Source organism: Brachyhypopomus gauderio, unplaced genomic scaffold (genome assembly GCF_052324685.1).
Source record: "Brachyhypopomus gauderio isolate BG-103 unplaced genomic scaffold, BGAUD_0.2 sc74, whole genome shotgun sequence".
NCBI classification, from domain to species: domain Eukaryota; kingdom Metazoa; phylum Chordata; class Actinopteri; order Gymnotiformes; family Hypopomidae; genus Brachyhypopomus; species Brachyhypopomus gauderio.
In genome coordinates this window covers 623,026-642,869 of record NW_027506895.1, presented here as the reverse complement: position 1 = coordinate 642,869, position 19,844 = coordinate 623,026, and the positions used below count along the sequence as shown (strand labels likewise).

Below are 19,844 nucleotides of genomic sequence, written 5' to 3'. Positions count from 1 at the left end.
GTGTTTGTGTTCATGCCGTGTGTCTGTTTCTGTTGGTGTGGGTGGGTGAGTGGTGTGTTACAAAACATATCTACTTTAATAAGAACAACAGTATTTAGAACGTTGATAGAACGTTCATTTCTCGTTCGACACACTGGTGATGTAGCAGGAGTCAGAGTGGGAGGGACTGAAAGTGTGACAGGGCAGAGAGAGTGAGAGAGAACGAAAGAGGAGATGAAAAAGAAAAAGAGAGGAGAGTGAGAGAACAAGAGAGAAAGATGGACAGAATGACAGAATGAGAAAGGAGTGAAGATAGAACAAGCTAGACTGAGAGAGAAAGGTGGCGTGAGGGAGAGGGAGAGAGAGAGAGAGGGAGAGGGAGAGAGAGAGGGATGGATAGAGAGAGGGAGAGAGAGAGGAAGAGGGAGACAGAGAGGGATGAATAGAGAGAGAGAGGGGGAGGGAGAGAGAGAGGGATGAATAGAGAGAGAGAGGGAGAGAGGGGGGGGTGGATAGAGAGAGGGAGGAGAGAGAGAGAGGGATGGATAGGGAGAGGGAGAGAGAGAGGGAGAGGGAGGGAGGGGGGGGAGAGGGAGAGAGAAAGAGACAGGGGAGAGGGGGAGAGAGAGATGGAGAGAGGGGGAGAGAGAGAGAGAGAGAGAGTGAGAGGGGGGGGGAGAGGGAGAACCCTTTTCCCAGTCAGGTGTCCTTTGGGCTTCCTCCAGAGCAGCAGCACTCAGCAACAGTGAGCAGCATCATCACAGGAGTATCCTGTTTCACGTTGTCTCACTCTCATCTCACTCGCTCTCGCGCCTTCTCAGGACAACATCTCCGTTGTTTCCAGCCAGCGCACACGGAGGTAAGTCTGCACCACTCTCTACTACTGGCCATTTGTTAGTGTGTGGGCTAGATTTCACGTACACGTTACATTTCCCATTTAAAACAATCACACAGAAGCACAGGGTTTTTTTCACTGTTGGTGGATTAATGTTATGTAACATTTTTTTGACAACTGCGCACGCACACTGTTATCAAAAACTCCAGTATCCATGGTGAGAGCCCGTGTTAATGTGAACATTTAAAAATGAAAACAGTTCTAACTGTAGCTGTAAGCATGGCTCAAGGGTTCTTTTCCCTTTTCATCTGTGTGTGTGGGTGTGCATGCGGACAAGCATGTGTGTGTGTGTGTGTGTGTGTGTGTGTCTGTGTGTGTGCGTATGTGTGTGTGTGATGTGTGTGTGGGAACTTTGCACATCTCTACTGCTCTGCAGCTGGGCTCACGTGAGTGTGGAGAGGGGCTCTTCTTCCCTGCCCCACTTTCGGAATCACAGTTGCTGAGAGTGCTCTGCCATTTGAGTGCTCTGTTGTTTAAGTACTCTGTCTTCGGAGTGAGTGCTCTGTCGTTTGAGTACCCTGTCATTGGAGCGCTCTGTTGATTGAATGCTCTGTCGTTTGAGGGCTCTTTTGTTTGAGTGCTCTGTCGTTTGAGTGCTCTGTCATTTGAGTGCTTTTTCATTTGAGTGCTCTGTCATTTGAGTGCTCTATCGTTTGAGTGCTCTGTCGTTTGAGTGCGCTGTCGTTTGCGTACCCTGTCACTGGAGTGCTCTGTTATTGGTGCGTCCTGTCGTTTGAGTGCTCTGTCGTTTGAGTGCTGTTTTGTTTGAGTGCTCTGTCGTTTGAGTGCTGTTTTGTTTGAGTGCTCTGTCGTTTGAGTGCTCTGTGGATCAGGCTCCCGTGGTTGTCCTCCACTTCTTCTGCTCCCCTTTCAAACAGTGAGATTTTCCAGTGCCGGTTCCTTATTGTTTGTCTTGTTCTCCCTCTGTCACCCAGACTGCATTGCAGATCTCACCATCAAGAGAGAAATCTGAACCACGATAACATAATTTCATCCATTAACTCCCATCTGACACCCCCTCTCACCCTGTCTCTCTCACACCTGTCTCTCTCACCCTGTCTCTCTTACCCTGTCTCTCTCACACCAGTCTCTCTCACCCTGTCTCTCACACCCGTCTCTCTCCCCTATAGCTGGACGTGAGCACATCCTCAAGCTTTTGCAGACACTTCCTTCACATTAAACGCTCCTAATTAATTAGTTGTGCAGATTAACTCCGCCCCCTCTAATTTGGATGCATCCATAAAACGTCATCTTCACCACATGGACTGCTGCCACAGTGGTGTACTCTACACACACACACACACACACACACACACACACACACACACACACACACACACACACACACAGATTCACATCAAATCACTGAAGGAAATGAATGAGCATGTTAAGGAGAGGTGAAGATACCAGGTCTAAAATAAGTTGATTACTCTCCAGTGTTTTTGCCCACATATTACTGTAGCAGTGTTGATAATGCAGACAGGTTGAGGCACTTCCACCATCATAATAAGGGGATTCAGAGATCAGACTGTAGAGATCAGATCTGGATCAGATCCATTGAGTACTCGAGAAGCAGTGAATGGTAGCTTTGAGGAAGAGCTATGGAGCTCATGTCAGAGGACCTGCTAAACGTCAGTATGTGGACTTGAGCTTGGGGTGTGATTCACACATGGCACAGAGTAAAACATCCTAAACTTAGTAGGTTGCATTAGACAGTCAGACTGACACTGTGTGGTTGCTTCTACCCTTTCGCTATAACCACAATATGGACCATTTCATTGGCTGAATAGTTTTATATTTTACATTATACAAAGTAATTCAAGAGTGATGTGTATGTAAAGGTAAGAAACTGGACCAGGTGTGTGTGTATGTGTGTGTGTGTGTGTGTGTGTGTGTGTGTGTGTGTGTGTGTGTGTGTGTGTGATTTAGGCTTTGATCACTGTCCTTGGAGGATATTCCATTAGCAGTGAGTAAGAGTACGGGTGATCACACAGAAGGATGTGTCTCCATAATACGTTGCCATAGCGTTGCCCTAGTGTTACCATGGCTGTGTCGTGAGTATTCCCATCTTAAGTGTGGACATTTTCCAGCTTGTAGTCTGTTATTAGCTCTAAGATAAAACTCAGATGCATATATAACGCGCATATTAATGGCCAGTGTAGGCATGCATGACAGATTTTTGGTAAAATAGGTCATCTGTGATCCACCGGGATGTGTATTAACAAGAGAAACACCCCCACACAAACTTAAACACTCCAACAGAGCTTCTCGTAAAAGATCTCACACTCTACAGCATGCTGTGTTAGCATACGCTCACTGAGATTCTTAACGAACAGCTCCCATTGGTCGGGCTGTTCAGGTCATTTACATGTCCAGTTCATTGTGCTCCATTTTACATAACAAAGAGGCGGACGCTCCTGCATGAGGAGGCGTGGATGAGACTGAGCGCATGGGAGACGTACTGTGTTCAAGGAACTCTGGACTCCCTGAGCTAAACGCAAACTGGGGAGAGAATCGCCCCTCAGAGTCAGAGAACCAGACCAGAAGCAAGAGGAAAAGACGGAGAAAGAAAAGTGAGGGAGGCAAAGAGAGAGGCGGGCGCGTAAATCACAGTTGTGGCAGTGTGTCTCTGTCCAATGGGTGTGATAATGGGTTTTGTGCGAGCACACTCCAGGGGTCAGTGATCACGGAGGCTGAAGGGTGACAACCAATCAAACGCTGCCTGCCTGCCCACCTCAACCCCCCCCGCTTCTCCGCCACCACTAATCATCCCCCCCTCCGGACGGGGTAGGTGGTCTGGAACGGCAGCAGGATTGGGGTTTGACTGCATTCCTCCCCACGAGGTGCCGTCAGAAACATCCTGGGGTCCTGGTGCTGGACCACCTGTGTTTCGCCTCAAGCCTTCAGCCTGGGGATGAGGAGCAGTGCAGTGTGGGTAATGGAGAGAGAAGCGGGCCATATCAGTTCCCGTTGGGTGGCAGTTCTTGTGTGTAATGCCCACAAAAGAGTTTCATCGACTTGGGATTGTATGGACGTTATGAGTATATTGAGTTTCTCCACACAGACTAATAAAAGGTGTTTGCTCTGAAGAAATTAAATACAAAGCATATATTTGGAGTTCTGTATTTGTATATTTTCACAAGAGTCGGGGGGTCGGGGGGTGGGGAGTGAAAATGTGACAGGGCAGACAAAGTGTCCGAGTGAGGGAAAGAGAGAGGAAGGGAGAGGGAGAGGGAGAGAGAGAAAGTGATGCTTCCTGACAGGTCACTTGTCAACAGGTTAATTGAATTTTGTTCAAGGCTGGAAGATTGCTTTTTCATGAGCCTCCAGTAATTTTTAGCCTCATCATATTTCTCTCTCTCTCTCTCTCTCTCTCTCTCTCTCTCTCTCTCCCTCTCTCTCTAGGTCATGGCTGAGATGGAACTCCTCTCTGCACCCCATAATATCCAGATCATCGAGGTGACCTGTGACTCATTCCGGCTCACCTGGGAGATGACCCCGCAAGACATGGCCCGCGTGACACACTACTTCATTGACCTGAGCCGGAAGGAGGGCGGAGAGCAGAAGCACTTCAAGCACAGAGTGAGTGACCTAGGCTGGCTCCGCCCCCTACCCATCATGCCTCACGTGAACGCATGAATGTCACCTGTGCAGCCTCTGATAGAATGCAATCTATTCTATGTATTGCCTAACCTATATTGCTTAAACTCTGTTTTATGTTCAAATCCTTTTAGTATTTTTTAGTAGTTTTCAAATTTCTTTTCTTTTGTCATTATATCATTCCTTTTATATATTGTCCCGTAGTATCGGCATACTACTGATGAATATCAGTACAAACTGAGCTACATGGAAGAACCGTGCACCATGGACCAAATCCTGCATGACTACACCTGCAACACCTACCTGACCCCTGAGTGGAGCAGACTAAACACCTACCTGACCCCTGAGTAGAGCAGACTAAACACCTACCTGACCCCTGAGTAGAGCAGACTAAACACCTACCTGACCACTGAGTAGAGCAGACCAAACACATACCTGACCACTGAGTAGAACAGACCAAACACCTACCTGACCCCTGAGTAGAGCAGACTAAACACCTACCTGACCACTGAGTAGAGCAGACTAAACACCTACCTGACCCCTGAGTAGAACAGACTATACACCTACCTGACCCCTGAGTAGAGCAGACTAAACACCTACCTAACCACTGAGTAGAACAGACTAAACACCTACCTGACCCCTGAGTAGAGCAGACTAAACACCTACCTGACCCCTGAGTAGAGCAGACTAAACACCTACCTGACCACTGAGTAGAACAGACTAAACACCTACCTGACCCCTGAGTGGAGCAGACTAAACACCTACCTGACCCCTGCGTGGAGCAGACTAAACACCTACCTGACCCCTGAGTAGAACAGACTAAACACCTACCTGACCCCTGAGTAGAGCAGACTAAACACCTACCTGACCACTGAGTAGAACAGACTAAACACCTACCTAACCACTGAGTAGAACAGACTAAACACCTACCTGACCTGTTAGTAGAACAGACTAAACACCTACCTGACCCCTGAGTAGAACAGATTAAATACCTACCTGACCACTGAGTAGAACAGATTAAATACCTACCTGACCCCTGAGTAGGACAGATTAAATACCTACCTGACCACTAAGTAGAACAGATTAAACACCTACCTGACCCCTGAGTAAAACAGACTAAACACCTACCTGATCCCTGAGTAGAACAGATTAAATACCTACCTGACCCTTGAGTAAAACAGACTAAACACATACCTGACCCATTAGTAGAGCAGACTAAACACCTACCTGACCCCTGAGTAGAGCAGACTAAACACCTACCTGACCCCTGAGTAGAACAGAATAAACACCTACATGGCCCCTGAGTAGAACAGACTAAACACCTACCTGACCACTGAGTAGAACAGACTAAACACCTACCTGACCACTGAGTAGAACAGATTAAACACCTACCTGACCCCTGAGTAAAACAGACTAAACACCTACCTGACCCGTTAGTAGAACAGATTAAATACCTACCTGACCCCTGCGCAGAACAGATTAAATACCTACCTGACCCCTGAGTAGAACAGATTAAATACCTACCTGACCCCTGAGTAGAACAGACTAAGCACCTACCTGACCACTGAGTAGAACAGATTAAACACCTACCTGACCCCTGAGTAGAACAGATTAAATACCTACCTGACCACTGAGTAGAACAGATTAAATACCTACCTGACCCCTGAGTAGGACAGATTAAATACCTACCTGACCACTAAGTAGAACAGATTAAACACCTACCTGACCCCTGAGTAAAACAGACTAAACACCTACCTGATCCCTGAGTAGAACAGATTAAATACCTACCTGACCCCTGAGTAAAACAGACTAAACACATACCTGACCCATTAGTAGAGCAGACTAAACACCTACCTGACCCCTGAGTAGAACAGACTAAACACCTACATGGCCCCTGAGTAGAACAGATTAAACACCTACCTAACCACTGAGTAGAACAGACTAAACACCTACCTGACCACTGAGTAGAACAGATTAAACACCTACCTGACCCCTGAGTAAAACAGACTAAACACCTACCTGACCCGTTAGTAGAACAGATTAAACACCTACCTGACCACTGAGTAGAACAGATTAAATACCTACCTGACCCCTGAGTAGAACAGATTAAATACCTACCTGACCCCTGAGTAGAACAGACTAAGCACCTACCTGACCACTGAGTAGAACAGATTAAACACCTACCTGACCCCTGAGTAAAACAGACTAAACACCTACCTGACCCGTTAGTAGAACAGATTAAACACCTATATGGCCCCTGAGTAGAACAGACTAAACACCTACCTGACCACTGAGTAGAACAGACTAAACACCTACCTGACCACTGAGTAGAACAGATTAAACACCTACCTGACCCCTGAGTAAAACAGACTAAACACCTACCTGACCCGTTAGTAGAACAGATTAAATACCTACCTGACCCCTGCGCAGAACAGATTAAATACCTACCTGGCCCTGAGTAGAACAGATTAAATACCTACCTGACCCCTGAGTAGAACAGACTAAGCACCTACCTGACCACTGAGTAGAACAGATTAAACACCTACCTGACCCCTGAGTAAAACAGACTAAACACCTACCTGACCCGTTAGTAGAACAGATTAAATACCTACCTGACCCCTGCGCAGAACAGATTAAATACCTACCTGACCACTGAGTAGAACAGATTAAACACCTACCTGACCCGTTAGTAGAACAGATTAAATACCTACCTGACCCCTGAGTAGAACAGATTAAATACCTACCTGACCCCTGAGTAGAACAGATTAAATACCTACCTGACCTATTATAATAATATAATTGTTTCCTATAATAATATAAAAATAGAACTATTTTAATCAGTCCTGTAATTCTAAACAGAACCGACAAAGAACTTGAAAGAAACTACAGACAAAAATTCTGAGGCTTTTTATTCTGCCACATGATGCATTTAAACTGTCATAAATTTCTATCAAGGGCTGGGAGTCTTCCTCCTGACAACTACTGTATTCATCATTGAAGTTCTTGCCGTGACAAGCTCTTCCTGTAGCTAATAAACGTGTGTGGAGATCCATAAAATCTCCACTGGCGTTTCTGAAACCAATCTCATAATCAGCAATGTGTTTCTGCTACACACAAGGACTCCTGATTCCCATTGAATGACTCCCAAACAGTACAGCCTATGTAAGCACAGCATATCTGAACACTGAACACAGTGTATCTGAACACAGCATATCTGAACACTGAACACAGCATATCTGAACACAGCATATCTGAACACTGAACACTGCATATCCGAACACAGCATATCTGAACATCGCATATCTGAACACTGAACACCGCATATCTGAACACAGCGTATCTGAACACTGAACACTGCACTTCCGAACACAGCATATTTGAACACTGAACACAGCAGCTTGGATGCACAGGTCTAGTTTGCTAGTGCGCTGTGCTCAGAGCCACATCTCAGCGCTGAACGGTTTCAGGAAGGTGACAGAGATGTTTCACTGCTTCGGTGGTCCAGATCTCCACCCTACTGGCCACGTTAGGGATGAAGCTGGTTATTCACAACAAAGGCAGCCAACTGCAGAGACTGTGCCAGCCTATAATTTCAGCATGGTACAACATGCCTGCAAAATGCACTCAACATCTTGTAGATTCCACGCCCCTGGTAGTCTTGCACTGATAAACTAATAAACATCTCAGTTTATGTTTTAAATGTTGATAGTTTTCCATTGCACTTCCTATACAGTCCTTCATCAATGGTTCTGGATATATAATGACAAACACCAAGCACTTAACACTCATCATGAAAGGCGTAGAATTAGAATGCATCTAATCTTGTCATTAAGTCATTAGTCCATTTTAAGATGAAGTAAAAAGGTCCTGATTGGTCATGTTGACCAAGTTCTTGCCCTGTCTCCTCCAATCCCATTAGGATGTACCCACCAAGCTGGTGGCCAAGGCGGTGCCTCTGCCCATGACAGTGAGAGGCCACTGGTTTCTGAGCCCTCGCACCAAGTACAGCGTAGCCGTGCAGACAGCCATCCGGCAGCCGGACGGAGACTATCAGGTGTCGGACTGGAGCCAAGCGGTGGAGTTCTGCACTGGGGGTGAGTGGAGACATCCAATCTCCGACCCGAACGCTGGTCCGACCCAGTCACCGATCGTTCGGGGGAAGTGGAATTATGTGCAAAATTATCCTACAGCTATTTCGGCCTGCTTGGGTAGGGACTTTGATGTCAGCTGTAGTCCGTGAGGGCTGTGGTTGTCCTCTGTTTTGCTCTGACAGTGAGAGACGCAGAAGACTGTAGAGGTGTGACTGTTGGCCGACCGCATGTTTCTGTCCTGCAGATTACAGCCTGGACCTTCTACAGCAGCTCTTAGACAAAGCTCAAACAGCCGCCGGCAGACTGCTCCCGTTCTCCGTCTTCTACCGCAACCAGCACCACGAGTACTTCCACCATGTGAGGTGTGCAACTGCTCAGAACCGCTCACGTCTTCTCACGACTAGTCACGCCTCCCTCCCTCCGCCTGTTGGTCAGTGAGAGGTGAAGTTGAGGCGTTCTTAGAAGGGTGTTCAAGATTTTAACGTTGCTGCAAGTTTTAAGAATGCTATGGTCAAACCATCTTGAGTTCTTGAAAGTTCAAAAAACGATTCTCAGGTAGGGAGGCACTGTAACCCGTCAGTTTTGTGCAGGCTCAGGAGGGTGGACTAAGGGCGGGTCTAAGGGCGGGGCTTTAGAGAGATGTCTGGGGCCTTCAGACCGAATGGGTGTAGTGGGCTTCAGTGAATTTGGCAGTCATAGGGAAGTTAGCAAGATGTGAGAACATGACCTACAGGCCTCAAACGTCTGGATCTGTGTCTCCTCTTCTCCCTCCGCCTCCCCGCCCGTCTACAGCACAGCGTGTAACGGCACCATGCTCCCGTCTCTGAAGGACAACAGTGGCAGCCACGGCTCCCCCATTAACGGCAAGCTGCCCGGAGTCTTCCTCAGCTGCAACACCGAGTTCGACACAGGCCTCCCTCCGAACGACTCCCCCTACGGACCGCTGCGCTTCCAGGTCTCCGCGGGCCACCTCCTCAACTCCGACACCCACCTCTACTTCGCCGACTTCTACTGCATGTACACCGCCTATCACTACGTCGTGCTGGTGTTGGCACCCGCCGGATCCGAGGGGGATCGCTTCTGCCGCGGCCGCCTCCCGCTACTAGACCTCGCGGACAATCGTTTTCTGACGTACGTCCCAGGGGAGGAGCCAAAGTTCTGTCATGCCAGTGATGTCATAATAGAGATTCTGTACACGGAGCCTCTGGCTCTGGACCTGGGCACACTGGTGGAGATCACTGGGCATCAGCAGCTCATGAGTCTCTCCACTGCTAACGCCAAGAAAGACCCCAGCTGCAAGGTGTGTAACATCAATGTTGGACGCTGAACACAGGATGCTGGGAGAATGAGTCTGGACTCAAATTACAGAATGCCTTTGGAAATGATAGATAGAAATATTTCACCTATAATCTCTGTCACAGTTCACATACATTATAAAAAGGAATTGAATAGAATCAATTAAACCCTTAAAATAAGTGACAGTTATAGAGTCTGTCAGGTGTTAAAAAATACAGTAAATCTTAAAACTAAAACTTAAAATAAATCAAGCAGTTGAGATAACAGGTGTGATAATTAGATTAAAATTAATCAAACAGGTGTGATAATGTAATATTGAAAAGGATATTGTGCAGATTTAATTTGGATATAAGAATATAAGCCATTAGATGTACTCATTGCCAAACATATTTAACATGAAAAGCTTGTCCTGTGATTGACAAATGCTTTCAGTCACTGCTGAAATATTTACACGCTCATTTTCAGGCTGTGGGAAGTGCATGAAGGCTAATGATCAAAATGTTTAATCCACTCTAAATGATTCATGTTCAACAACACATAGTCATTTGTTTTTCAGAATCCAAACTGATCTATTGATTTACTTGATATTCATGGTTCCTCCGTCAGGGGTGTGTCCACCAATCGTTCTCATATTCAAATGTAAATAATGCGACCTGTGGTGGTGTTGATAGTCTTACACAGAATGTGATGAAATACTTCCTCTCCCCTTCATAAACTACTGTGTAACTTGAGCATTTCTAGGGTCACACACGGGTTCTTTGCACTGACGATTCAGGATGTTGTGACGTGTCATCAATATTTCCTCACATCCTGTGTGTGTGGTGACAACAATTAAAAAGAATTCAACAGGTCAATCTACACTACTCTGGCAACTTCTGTAAGTCCCATTTTATAAGTATGACAGAGAATATTAAAAAGCTTAAAAAGGTTAATTTTCTGTACCTCAACAGAGGATGCTGGAATTGAAACAACAGAATGTCTTGATAAATAATTTAATACAGCATAGAAACATTAGATACATTTAACCTATAATCTCTATCACAGTTCACACACACAAAAAACCCCTTACAACACCCTGACACAGGCAGAGAATCAAACAGAGACAAATCACTTCGGGCCTTTATGTGACACCAGCCCTAGTCCACATGCTTTAATTAAGAAAAATGTATCACAAATTTAACTTTGGCTTGAAATCAAGTGTAAACTAATGGATGTAGGATGTAGAGTGAAGCTGATTTCCTTTGCATTCACACAGTGAAGAGTGAACCAGCACTAAACAATCAAACCACAATAATAAAGACTATATATCATTACTGTTCAAATGTGTCCAGTACTAGTATTAGTGCAACAGTCCATCTGTGCTGCACACAGGCAAAGCATTATAGCGTCTTTTGTTGCTCACGATGGCTAGAATGACATTTCACTGCTCTCGACTCACACACACATATGAATGCTATAATTTTTGCCATAGTTATTATCCCACATTGCATTGCCGTATCCCCCAGGTAAGTACGACACGCAAAATTCTATCTTCTCCCGTGGATCCACCGATCCTGGGAGTGCAATGTCAAACGCAAAGACGTCGGTGTCCGGCTCCCCGTAGCTCTGATCCAAGTAAGTGCACGACACGTCTTGGTGAGTACGCCACGAATCGAAGGTGATGCGGACACGCACCGCTTTCTGGTAGCAGATATTCCTGACGCGCACAGTCCCGAGGACGGACCGCTCCGTCACGCAGCAGCTCTCCAGAAGCACCGCGCTGTCCCGCAGACGGCACCGGAAGTCCCGGAAATCCGCGCACGGCGGCGTGAACCCCAGACGCATTTTGGGCCCCTGCGCGGCCCCGTCCTTCACCAAGTTCAGCGTCTGCGGCCTTGGCGGTTCCGGCGGCTCCGCGTGGACCTTCCCTTCCCTCTTACAGAACACGCGAACGGACGTGAGGGACAGCCCTTTGGAGTCGGCAAATATGACTCTTTTTTCCCCGCCGCTGCCCGGCGCGACGACCTTCGTCAGAGCGTGAGTCGTGGACGGAGGGTGTTTGTTTAAGAACGCCCGGTGGTGGATGCAGGAGCGCAGGGGTTTCGGAGAGGGCACCGTGTGTCGTCGGCCGTGCGGCGAGGAGCTTCTGTGGCGTGTAAAGGCCATGTCCATTGGTATGGACAGTACGCTGTAGGGTAAAGGTCAAGCAAGGTCACACTTATGTTCACTCAGATAATCAGTCATAAGGTGCAAAATTAATGCAAGAATACTTTTCACTTACCTAATACAGGACATATAGGTGTTTCAAAGTGGAAGTGTTATATCACGAGAGCTGAAATACAAATAAATATTCAATCAAATTAAAGGATCAATCAATGATAATCTTAGGCATTATTGTGTCTGCGCAAGGTATGCTATAGTTAGTCTTAAGTGATAGTAATGAATTTAAACAGCTCCCTATGGCCTGTAATTGATTGTTTCGCCTTTCTAGAGAACAAGCCAGTCCTGTTGTCATACCAAAAGTAACGATGAAAGTTGCAATATTTAAAGACGCACATTACCAAAAAGCTAAATATTTAACAATTAAGAAAAAGAACTCAATCAGGAACTTACATTAACTTTGAGCTGGTTGGAGGTCTTCGGTGCAATTAGAAGACAATGTATTGTGCACGTCGCTGTGAACAAGGAGATAAGTGAATCCTTGGCAGTTCACCAGCTGGAGTAGTGAAAGGAGTCGACTACTTCGTTTTTTCACTCAGCATTACATCATAACAGGCTGACACACAATATTATCCGGAAGTTCCTGCCCACATTACTCTGATTAGACGTCAATGTAAACTTTACGCTTTTTTTTAAACCTTCAAAACTTGATTCAACATCACTTCCCATAAATGAGAAATCCAATTTTGGATAATATTTTCATATATGAAGATAGCAATATTCCCAAATGTTGATTTTAAAAAAACTATACACAGAAATATGCAGTAAGGTTGATTTTCTATTATAACAAAAGATCCTTTTTCATTATATTAATTTCAAATATTGTATAATATTGATTAGGACAATGAAGTTGATCTTTCAGATCCAGTGATCCCTCCCTGGCTTTCCCAACTGTACTGATGAATCAGGTTCGTGCATGGAAAATGTGCATGTGTGTGTGTGTGTGTTAATTATGACCTAATTAAGCTCCAATCATCCCACAAGGATGTGAGAGATGCCCATATCTGCTTCAACTTTTCTGGATCACCCATTTGTGTACACACCATGTAATTTTGGGTACCAAATTTTTTTTTTCTTTTCAAATATTCAAGGGTCGTTTTTTTTGTTAAATTTCGGACAATTCACATCGGATCATCTGTTAAAGCTGTTAAAGTTTTTGGGAATACTGCAAATTTTGGGCAGGCAACCTACATATGTACATATTCCTGTAAACTTTCCTCTGAGCTTGAAAGGACATAACATAAAATAAACAGTGATGTCTTGATTTTTGTATCTTGGTTTGGTCATTGTGCACATTATGGAGATAAAATGCTACAAGACCCTAAATTAAACCCTGCTCAATACTGACCAACTAAACTGTCATGTTTAGTGTTGACTGCTTGTTTACACTGACAATAATTTGCAATAAAACAAAAACAAAACAATGCATCGGTCTGCTTCAAATCTCCAAAAGCTGTTAACAACAGACGCTGGGTTGTCTTTCGAATGGACCCAAGGCATGTAATAAGTTGAATAAATAAGTCTCGTAAACACCTGGGCATGAGCTTTGTGGTTTGCTTCATCATTCCTTTGACATGACTGTTGTGGCGGAGCCAGACAGAGCCAGATAGAGCGAGACAGAGCAGGCATAACTTGTGTGCAGTTATGCACGTAACCTAAAACACCATCAGAGATGACCGTGGGCTCAGGTCAGGACGAACACGATCTGGCAGAGTAGTTGTGTTGAAAGAAATTAATATAAACTTCATAGTAACCGGAACACTGATCTTAACAGTATCACACTTGGAGACGAATCTTTCCAAATCTTAACTGCTGCAGACGGCCAAGCTCCGAACGGCCATGCCGTCAAAGGGCTAGCGTGTGTTCTCCTTCCCAGGCTAAGACGTTTCAAACAATCATTTGTACGCACAATGGCTGTTGGGAGTGTTTCTGCAGACAGAGGCTGCAGGCGAGAGTTACGAGTCACTGCATACGTCTGACTACACATACCTGCGATATGACTGTTGGTCTGGCTAATGAGTAGTTCTCAGTTCTCGTTAATGAGTACTCTACTACACAACTTCCTGTGCTCTACTTGGAAGAGGGGTTAACAGGCCAAGACAGTGACTTGTCCATCGGAAGGTGTGACAGTTACTCAAAGGTGAACTCCACCCAACGCACTGGAGCACATGCCCGATGAACGCACGCATATTTACACAAAAATCAGGTTAATGTAGCAGCCAGCTGAACTACCACAAGCAATCAGATACGACAGGCTTGCATCTGTTATCGTTTAAGCATGTCTTAAGTTGTCACTTATTTAGTAAAGAGGTTATTCTCTCGTCGGTGAGCAAAAGCCCAGCAGACGCACTGTGGCGCTGCCCCCGAAAGCCCAGCGTTGGGCAATGCCCGTCTGACTCAGGGCAAGAACGCAGGCTGTGGCGCGCAGACCAGGCAAGCTAGCATGCTGCAACATGCCCAGACCACATTGCCAAAGTCTGGTAATATCTGCTTAGATTTCTAGATATAAGGAACAGACCATTTTATGCTCAGTAAAGATGAACAAACAATGTAATTTTGAGCACTTTTTTTTGCAGAAAGGTTCTGGAACATGCAAGACATTTGTTATGGTAGCCACCCCCGACTCCTCCCTGGTGTTTGTGTGTTCATCTGTGTGTGTGTGTCTCCTTGTTACTCGTTTCATCCGTCTCTCATCTCGTTAGCGTTAAGACCGTAGAGACTGAGAAAACGCGTTGGCATCCCGCTTAGCCTCGCAGACGCTGCAGAAGGACCGACCCAACAGGATGCCTGTGTCAGCAAAAGACCGACCCAACAGGATGCCTGTGTCTGCAAACGCGCACCACCCCGAGCTCCCAGCATCCAGCGCGCACCTCCCAGAACCGGCAGGTGACCCTACAGCGACACCACCCGCTCCAGCCCCGGCGTGCCAGCGCCCCCTAGGGGGCACCGCGCTCCCAGCACGGCGGCTGGGATTCTCCTTCGTCTCTGTGCCTGTTGTCCTTTGTGTCGTTGCCTTTTCAAACACTGTCCCTGTCTTTGTCCGTGTGCCTGTCTCCATGTCTGTCCCCGTCTTTGTCCGTGTGCCTGTCTCCATGTCTGTCCCTGTCTTTGTTCAGTGTGTGTCATCCTCTGTAGTTCTCAGGACGGCACAGCATGCCGGTGGGCTACTCCCTCCTGGGGGCTTCTGGGGACTGTAGTTCTCTATATAATTACGGTGTCACTACGTATAATTACAAAATGTTATTACATTGTTATTACAAAACATTATAACGACTGATAAGAAAACCAAAACCATTTCGCAGTTACTGTTTTCACATTGTGAACCTGCTCTGCTTTAGGTCCAGATCGTCTGACTAAAAACGTTAATTCACGCCACAGTTCACAGCCATTACTGAGCATCGCAAATCATCTGCATTTTTTTTTTTTTATTTACATCCAAAAGTGTTTTCTATTTACATCAATCATGAATCCCATTCAAATGTGTTCTTCCACTCAGCTTGAGAATAAAGTCATTAGATAAAATCCTTCACAGTGTGAGGAACAAAATGTGAATCCTCACACAGACTTTGCTGTCAGGTGTTCACATTACTGTACGTAGGCTGATACATGCGTGAGTGGCTGCAGTACACATGGGGAAAACAGACCATTTGCTATTGTTTTGGTATTTTAGACTATGACCTTGTTCACACAGAAGTAACCAGTCAAATCCTGGACTGTAGTAGGAGAGGCTGGTAGTGTGACCACCAATGCAGTGTCCTGCAGAATCCAACAGAGCATGTGAGAACCTAGGATGGGATGCATCACCATCATCATCATCGTCGTCGTCCTCATCCTCGTATTCGGCAGCGGCAGTAACAGCGTTATGGCAGGCTGGCCGTTTTGCTCCCGGTAGTTGTAGCCGACTAGATGAGTTGCACCGCACCGCTGGCCACTAGTGGTGCTATAGTGCGGTATCGCATCAAGTGCTGGGAGCCCTCCTCCAGGTCTACAACATACTCCCTGAGACGAGACGAGAGTGAGAGAGTGAGACTGTCTCAGAGCATCAAATGAAACAATGTGAAAATGTGAAAAAATGTGGAAAAACAACTGCAAGCCATAAAAAGGAGCCATGTTCATTCTGCACGGCAAAAGGGGTGTAGGGGTAGGTGTAGGTGTAGGTGTAGGTGTAGATGTAGGTGTAGATGTAGGGGTAGGTGTAGGTGAAGGGGTAGGTGTAGGTGAAGGGTTAGGTGAAGGGGTAGGTGTAGGTGTAAGTGAAGGGGTAGGTGTAGGTGAAGGGGTAAGTGTAAGTGAAGGGGTAGGTGTAGGTGTAAGTGAAGGGGTAGGTGTAGGTGAAGGGGTAAGTGTAAGTGAAGGGGTAGGTGTAGGTGTAGGGTTAGGTGTAGGGGTAGGTGTAGGTGAAGGGGTAGGTGAAGGGGTAGGTGTAGGTGTAAGTGAAGGGGTAGGTGTAGGTGTAAGTGAAGGGGTAGGTGTAGGTGTAGGGGTAGGTGTAGGTGTAAGTGTAAGTGAAGGGGTAGGTGTAGGTGTAAGTGTAGGTGTAAGTGAAGGGGTAGGTGTAGGTGTAGGGGTAGGTGTAGGTGAAGGGGTAAGTGTAAGTGAAGGGGTAGGTGTAGGTGTAGGTGAAGGAGTAGATGTAGGGGTAGGTGAAGGGGTAGGTGTAGGGGTAGGTGAAGGGGTAGGTGTAGGTGTAGGTGTAGGGGTAGGTGTAGGTGAAGGGGTAAGTGTAAGTGAAGGGGTAGGTGTAGGGGTAGGTGAAGGGGTAGGTGTAGGTGTAGGTGTAGGTGAAGGGGTAAGTGTAAGTGAAGGGGTAGGTGTAGGTGTAGGAGTAGATGTAGGGGTAGGTGAAGGGGTAGGTGTAGGTGTAGGTGTAGGTGAAGGTGTAGATGTAGGCGAAAGTGTAAGTGTAGGGGTAGGGGTAAGGGTAGGGGTAGGGGTAGGGGTAGGGGTAGGGGTAGGGGTAAGGGTAGGGGTAGGGGTAGGGGTAGGGGTAGGGGTAAGGGTAGGGGTAGGGGTAGGGGTAGGGGTAGGGGTAAGGGTAAGGGTAGGGGTAGGGGTAGGGGTAGGGGTAGGGGTAAGTATAAGGGTAGGTGTAGGCAGGGCCCAGTTGAACTCTACCTTTGTTCATCAGTCTCAGGTTCCACCAATATGTTCTCCTGACTCTCCTTCACTCGCAGAAAAACAAACGAGTCCAAACAGGGTTCTGGAACTAAAACACACACACACACACACACACACACACACACACACACACACACACACACACACACACACACACACATTCACAATCAAAGCTATTTTTGACAGCTCAGTGTGAGACAGAGAATTGAAGTGAATGAAACCAGCTCCTTATAACATCGGACCGCTCTACCCCATCTAAGGACCTGATACAGACCCCGCTGGTCCACTTAGTGATCACAGATCCTGTCTCGTGAACTCACCAGCTTTCAGCATGTCAATGCTCTGGAGATTGGGAGGCATGTGTCTCAGTGCCACAGCCTTCAGGTAGACTTCAGTATTAGCCAGATACCTGTGAACACAGCCCACAACTAGTTAAAGACCAACTCTCCAAGGCTCCGCGAGTCACCCGGAAGCCAGCTGCGGACGCACGTGGCACTCACTCTTTAGCAAAGGCAAACTCCTCGGGGGAGAGAAACGAGGGGTCTCCGTCGGACCGGGACTTCTCCTTCTCCAGGACGTGAGGGAAAAACTTCTCGATCTGCACGAAGGAACAAAAAGAGGCTGGCATGCGTAAACACAACAGGCAGATGGATCCGCACATTCACAGAGAGCTCCCGCTCCACCCGCTCGGCACCTTCCTCAGTCGAGAGCGGAGGTAGCAGCTCAGCACGTAGCGGATGCGACCGATCTCCATGCGGTGGACGCTGGCCTTCAGGTCCCCTTTCATCACCCGCTGCAGGTTTTCCTCCTGAAACCGCAGACACGAAAGACAGCTGACCTCACTCTGCCCTGACCCCAGCACCCCAGACCCGGCATCAAGGTGGCCAACCTGCTACAAACTCATCTTCCCTGCAAGAAAACGACCTTTTTGCCCAACAACAACCTTAACACATCCGTCCTGCTGTAATATTAAACTTTTATTCTGCGTAATATTTGTCTGTGACAATCACTAGCACGTCACAGATAATTAACAAACCCTTGATGTTTTGCAGAAGGGAAATATTTTTAAACAAGTCTCATCCAAGTAAGCACAAGAGTCAATATGAAAAGGTCAGTATAGACCAACCTGCCTGACTATGAAATATTACTGATTATAACAAAACTCTTGACATACCCTGCAAGATTATTCTGGGTCAAATGTTCACAACTCTCAACTGTTGCTCTACAAACAGGACCTCCACGCTGCGCTCTCCTAACTCCATCAGTCCTACCATGTGTGTGAGCTGCTCCATCACGCACTCCACCAACTCCGACTTGTTCTCCAGCAGCTCCGGGGAGAACTTCTCATTAAGCCATGCCTGAAAGACGAACGACTTCTCAACACGACAAAAACACAAACATCTTTAAAATGTCCCCCGAAGGGAACACCCTCTCACCCCCACACACCTCCTCCAACCTGGCGATGAGCTCCGCCGGGGTCATGAGCTCCTCCTGACTGTCTCCTCCATCACTCACATCACTGGCGTCCGACACCGCATCCGCCATCGCGCTGCAGCTCAACCAGCCGTCCAGAGAAACGCCGCTACCCAAAGTGTGGATATTTATTTATTTATTTTAGCAGAGCTATTACTTACCTTAATATTTTATTATCTTTGCTGTTTACAGTCTGTGCTAACTCACTAAATTGTTTCTGAAAGCTGTGTAATTATCCTCCGACACACGTAGCTGGCTATTTACATTACTATAGACGTGACCGACCGACTTCCGGTACGACATTTCGCGCCAAATACTGACGTTTTAGGTGGCGTCTTCATTTCTTCAAGTAGGTTATAATGCGCAGTTGTGCGCAGTGTTTCTATGCAGTCTATCTTATAGATTCTAAGTCCTCTATAATGAGTTTCTATCTAATATATTATAATTTATGAATGTTACTTAATTTTTACATCCTTTAATAATATTACCATCACACAAAAACATAATTTTAATTTTCGCGTTTGACTACGGCAACAGTGGGTGGCAGCAATGCCAGCAGTTAGGTAGCTGTACAGTGCTACCAACGCTGTATTGACTGATATTCGTGTTGTGTATAGCTATGGGCTAGTTCTAGCGTATCGGTGTCGTTTGGGAGTTTATTCCGCTGCTACGGAATATAATGGGTAACGTTAGAGATATTCGTGAATTATGCATCCAAACAAGGGGTCGGAGGACCAGCACGCGCTGCATCGTGGACATCTGTCCACCTGCCCCTGTCGGATTAATGTGGAGGTCAATATGAAGTCGAACTCTTTTGCCCACTCTCGGAAATGATCTCCTAATATGGTTATTTTTTATTTCAACAACCAACAATTGTCGCGAGTCCCATGAAAGTCCGCGGCTTAAAATATTTGTTTAGTAATCCGGTGTTGCACCGGAATCTTTGACCATCGAATTAAGGAGAGTAGCTATTGGCTGTCGCTAAATGTATGTCATAATGGCCTCATTTGCATAATTCATGATTTTGAAGCTGTAAAGGAATAACGTTGTGGGAGAGAAAAAAGTGAGTAAAAAACACCCTAAATATGTTAGAACTACAAGTGAGCAATGTCTGTTGCCTTTGCAGTAGCCTTTCAAAATAACTTCATAAATTACATAAATCAGTTATTTTTGCTTTATTGTTAAATGTTAGC

At 46.3% G+C, this 19,844-nt stretch overlaps 3 protein-coding genes across 4 annotated transcripts; 1 reads left to right on the top strand and 2 right to left on the bottom strand.

Annotated features, from left to right (window-relative positions):
* The first annotated feature begins 665 nt into the window (after positions 1-665).
* Positions 666-10,844, top strand: phyhip (phytanoyl-CoA 2-hydroxylase interacting protein). The gene is made up of 5 exons (XM_076990220.1): positions 666-838; positions 4,280-4,456; positions 8,394-8,568; positions 8,810-8,927; positions 9,358-10,844. The coding sequence occupies exons 2-5, from the start codon at positions 4,283-4,285 to the stop codon at positions 9,890-9,892; spliced, it is 1,002 nt and encodes a 333-aa protein (XP_076846335.1). The 5' UTR covers positions 666-838; positions 4,280-4,282; the 3' UTR covers positions 9,893-10,844.
* Positions 10,845-11,272: 428 nt separating this feature from the next.
* Positions 11,273-12,750, bottom strand: ppp1r3c2b (protein phosphatase 1 regulatory subunit 3C2, duplicate b). The gene is made up of 3 exons (XM_076990221.1): positions 12,454-12,750; positions 12,122-12,172; positions 11,273-12,028 (listed from the first exon to the last, which is right to left on the bottom strand). The coding sequence occupies exons 2-3, from the start codon at positions 12,133-12,135 to the stop codon at positions 11,296-11,298; spliced, it is 747 nt and encodes a 248-aa protein (XP_076846336.1). The 5' UTR covers positions 12,136-12,172; positions 12,454-12,750; the 3' UTR covers positions 11,273-11,295.
* A 2,767-nt stretch (positions 12,751-15,517) lies between these two features.
* Positions 15,518-18,984, bottom strand: gins4 (GINS complex subunit 4 (Sld5 homolog)). 2 transcript variants are annotated; one of them, XM_076990222.1, is made up of 8 exons: positions 18,859-18,984; positions 18,625-18,760; positions 18,450-18,536; positions 17,873-17,986; positions 17,679-17,776; positions 17,499-17,587; positions 17,176-17,266; positions 15,518-16,059 (listed from the first exon to the last, which is right to left on the bottom strand). In XM_076990222.1, exons 2-8 carry the CDS (start codon positions 18,721-18,723, stop codon positions 15,963-15,965), a joined length of 675 nt encoding a protein of 224 aa, XP_076846337.1. In that variant the 5' UTR covers positions 18,724-18,760; positions 18,859-18,984; the 3' UTR covers positions 15,518-15,962. The 2 variants fall into 2 exon arrangements, with proteins under 2 accessions (XP_076846337.1, XP_076846339.1); XM_076990224.1 differs by having other exon boundaries at positions 18,625-18,952.
* Positions 18,985-19,844: the final 860 nt, after the last annotated feature.

Excerpts from the sequence above, each read along its gene's own strand:
- phyhip (XM_076990220.1), top strand. The coding sequence starts at position 4,283 with ATGGCTGAGATGGAACTCCTCTCTGCACCCCATAATATCCAGATCATC. Across the intron at positions 8,569-8,809 it reads GGTGGAGTTCTGCACTGGGG|ATTACAGCCTGGACCTTCTA; the intron begins GTGAGTGGAGAC and ends TCTGTCCTGCAG. Across the intron at positions 8,928-9,357 it reads GAGTACTTCCACCATGTGAG|CACAGCGTGTAACGGCACCA; the intron begins GTGTGCAACTGC and ends GCCCGTCTACAG.
- gins4 (XM_076990222.1), bottom strand. The coding sequence starts at position 18,723 with ATGGCGGATGCGGTGTCGGACGCCAGTGATGTGAGTGATGGAGGAGAC. Across the intron at positions 17,777-17,872 it reads TCCGCTCTCGACTGAGGAAG|ATCGAGAAGTTTTTCCCTCA; the intron begins GTGCCGAGCGGG and ends TCCTTCGTGCAG. Across the intron at positions 16,060-17,175 it reads CCTGAGACTGATGAACAAAG|GGAGTATGTTGTAGACCTGG; the intron begins GTAGAGTTCAAC and ends GTCTCGTCTCAG.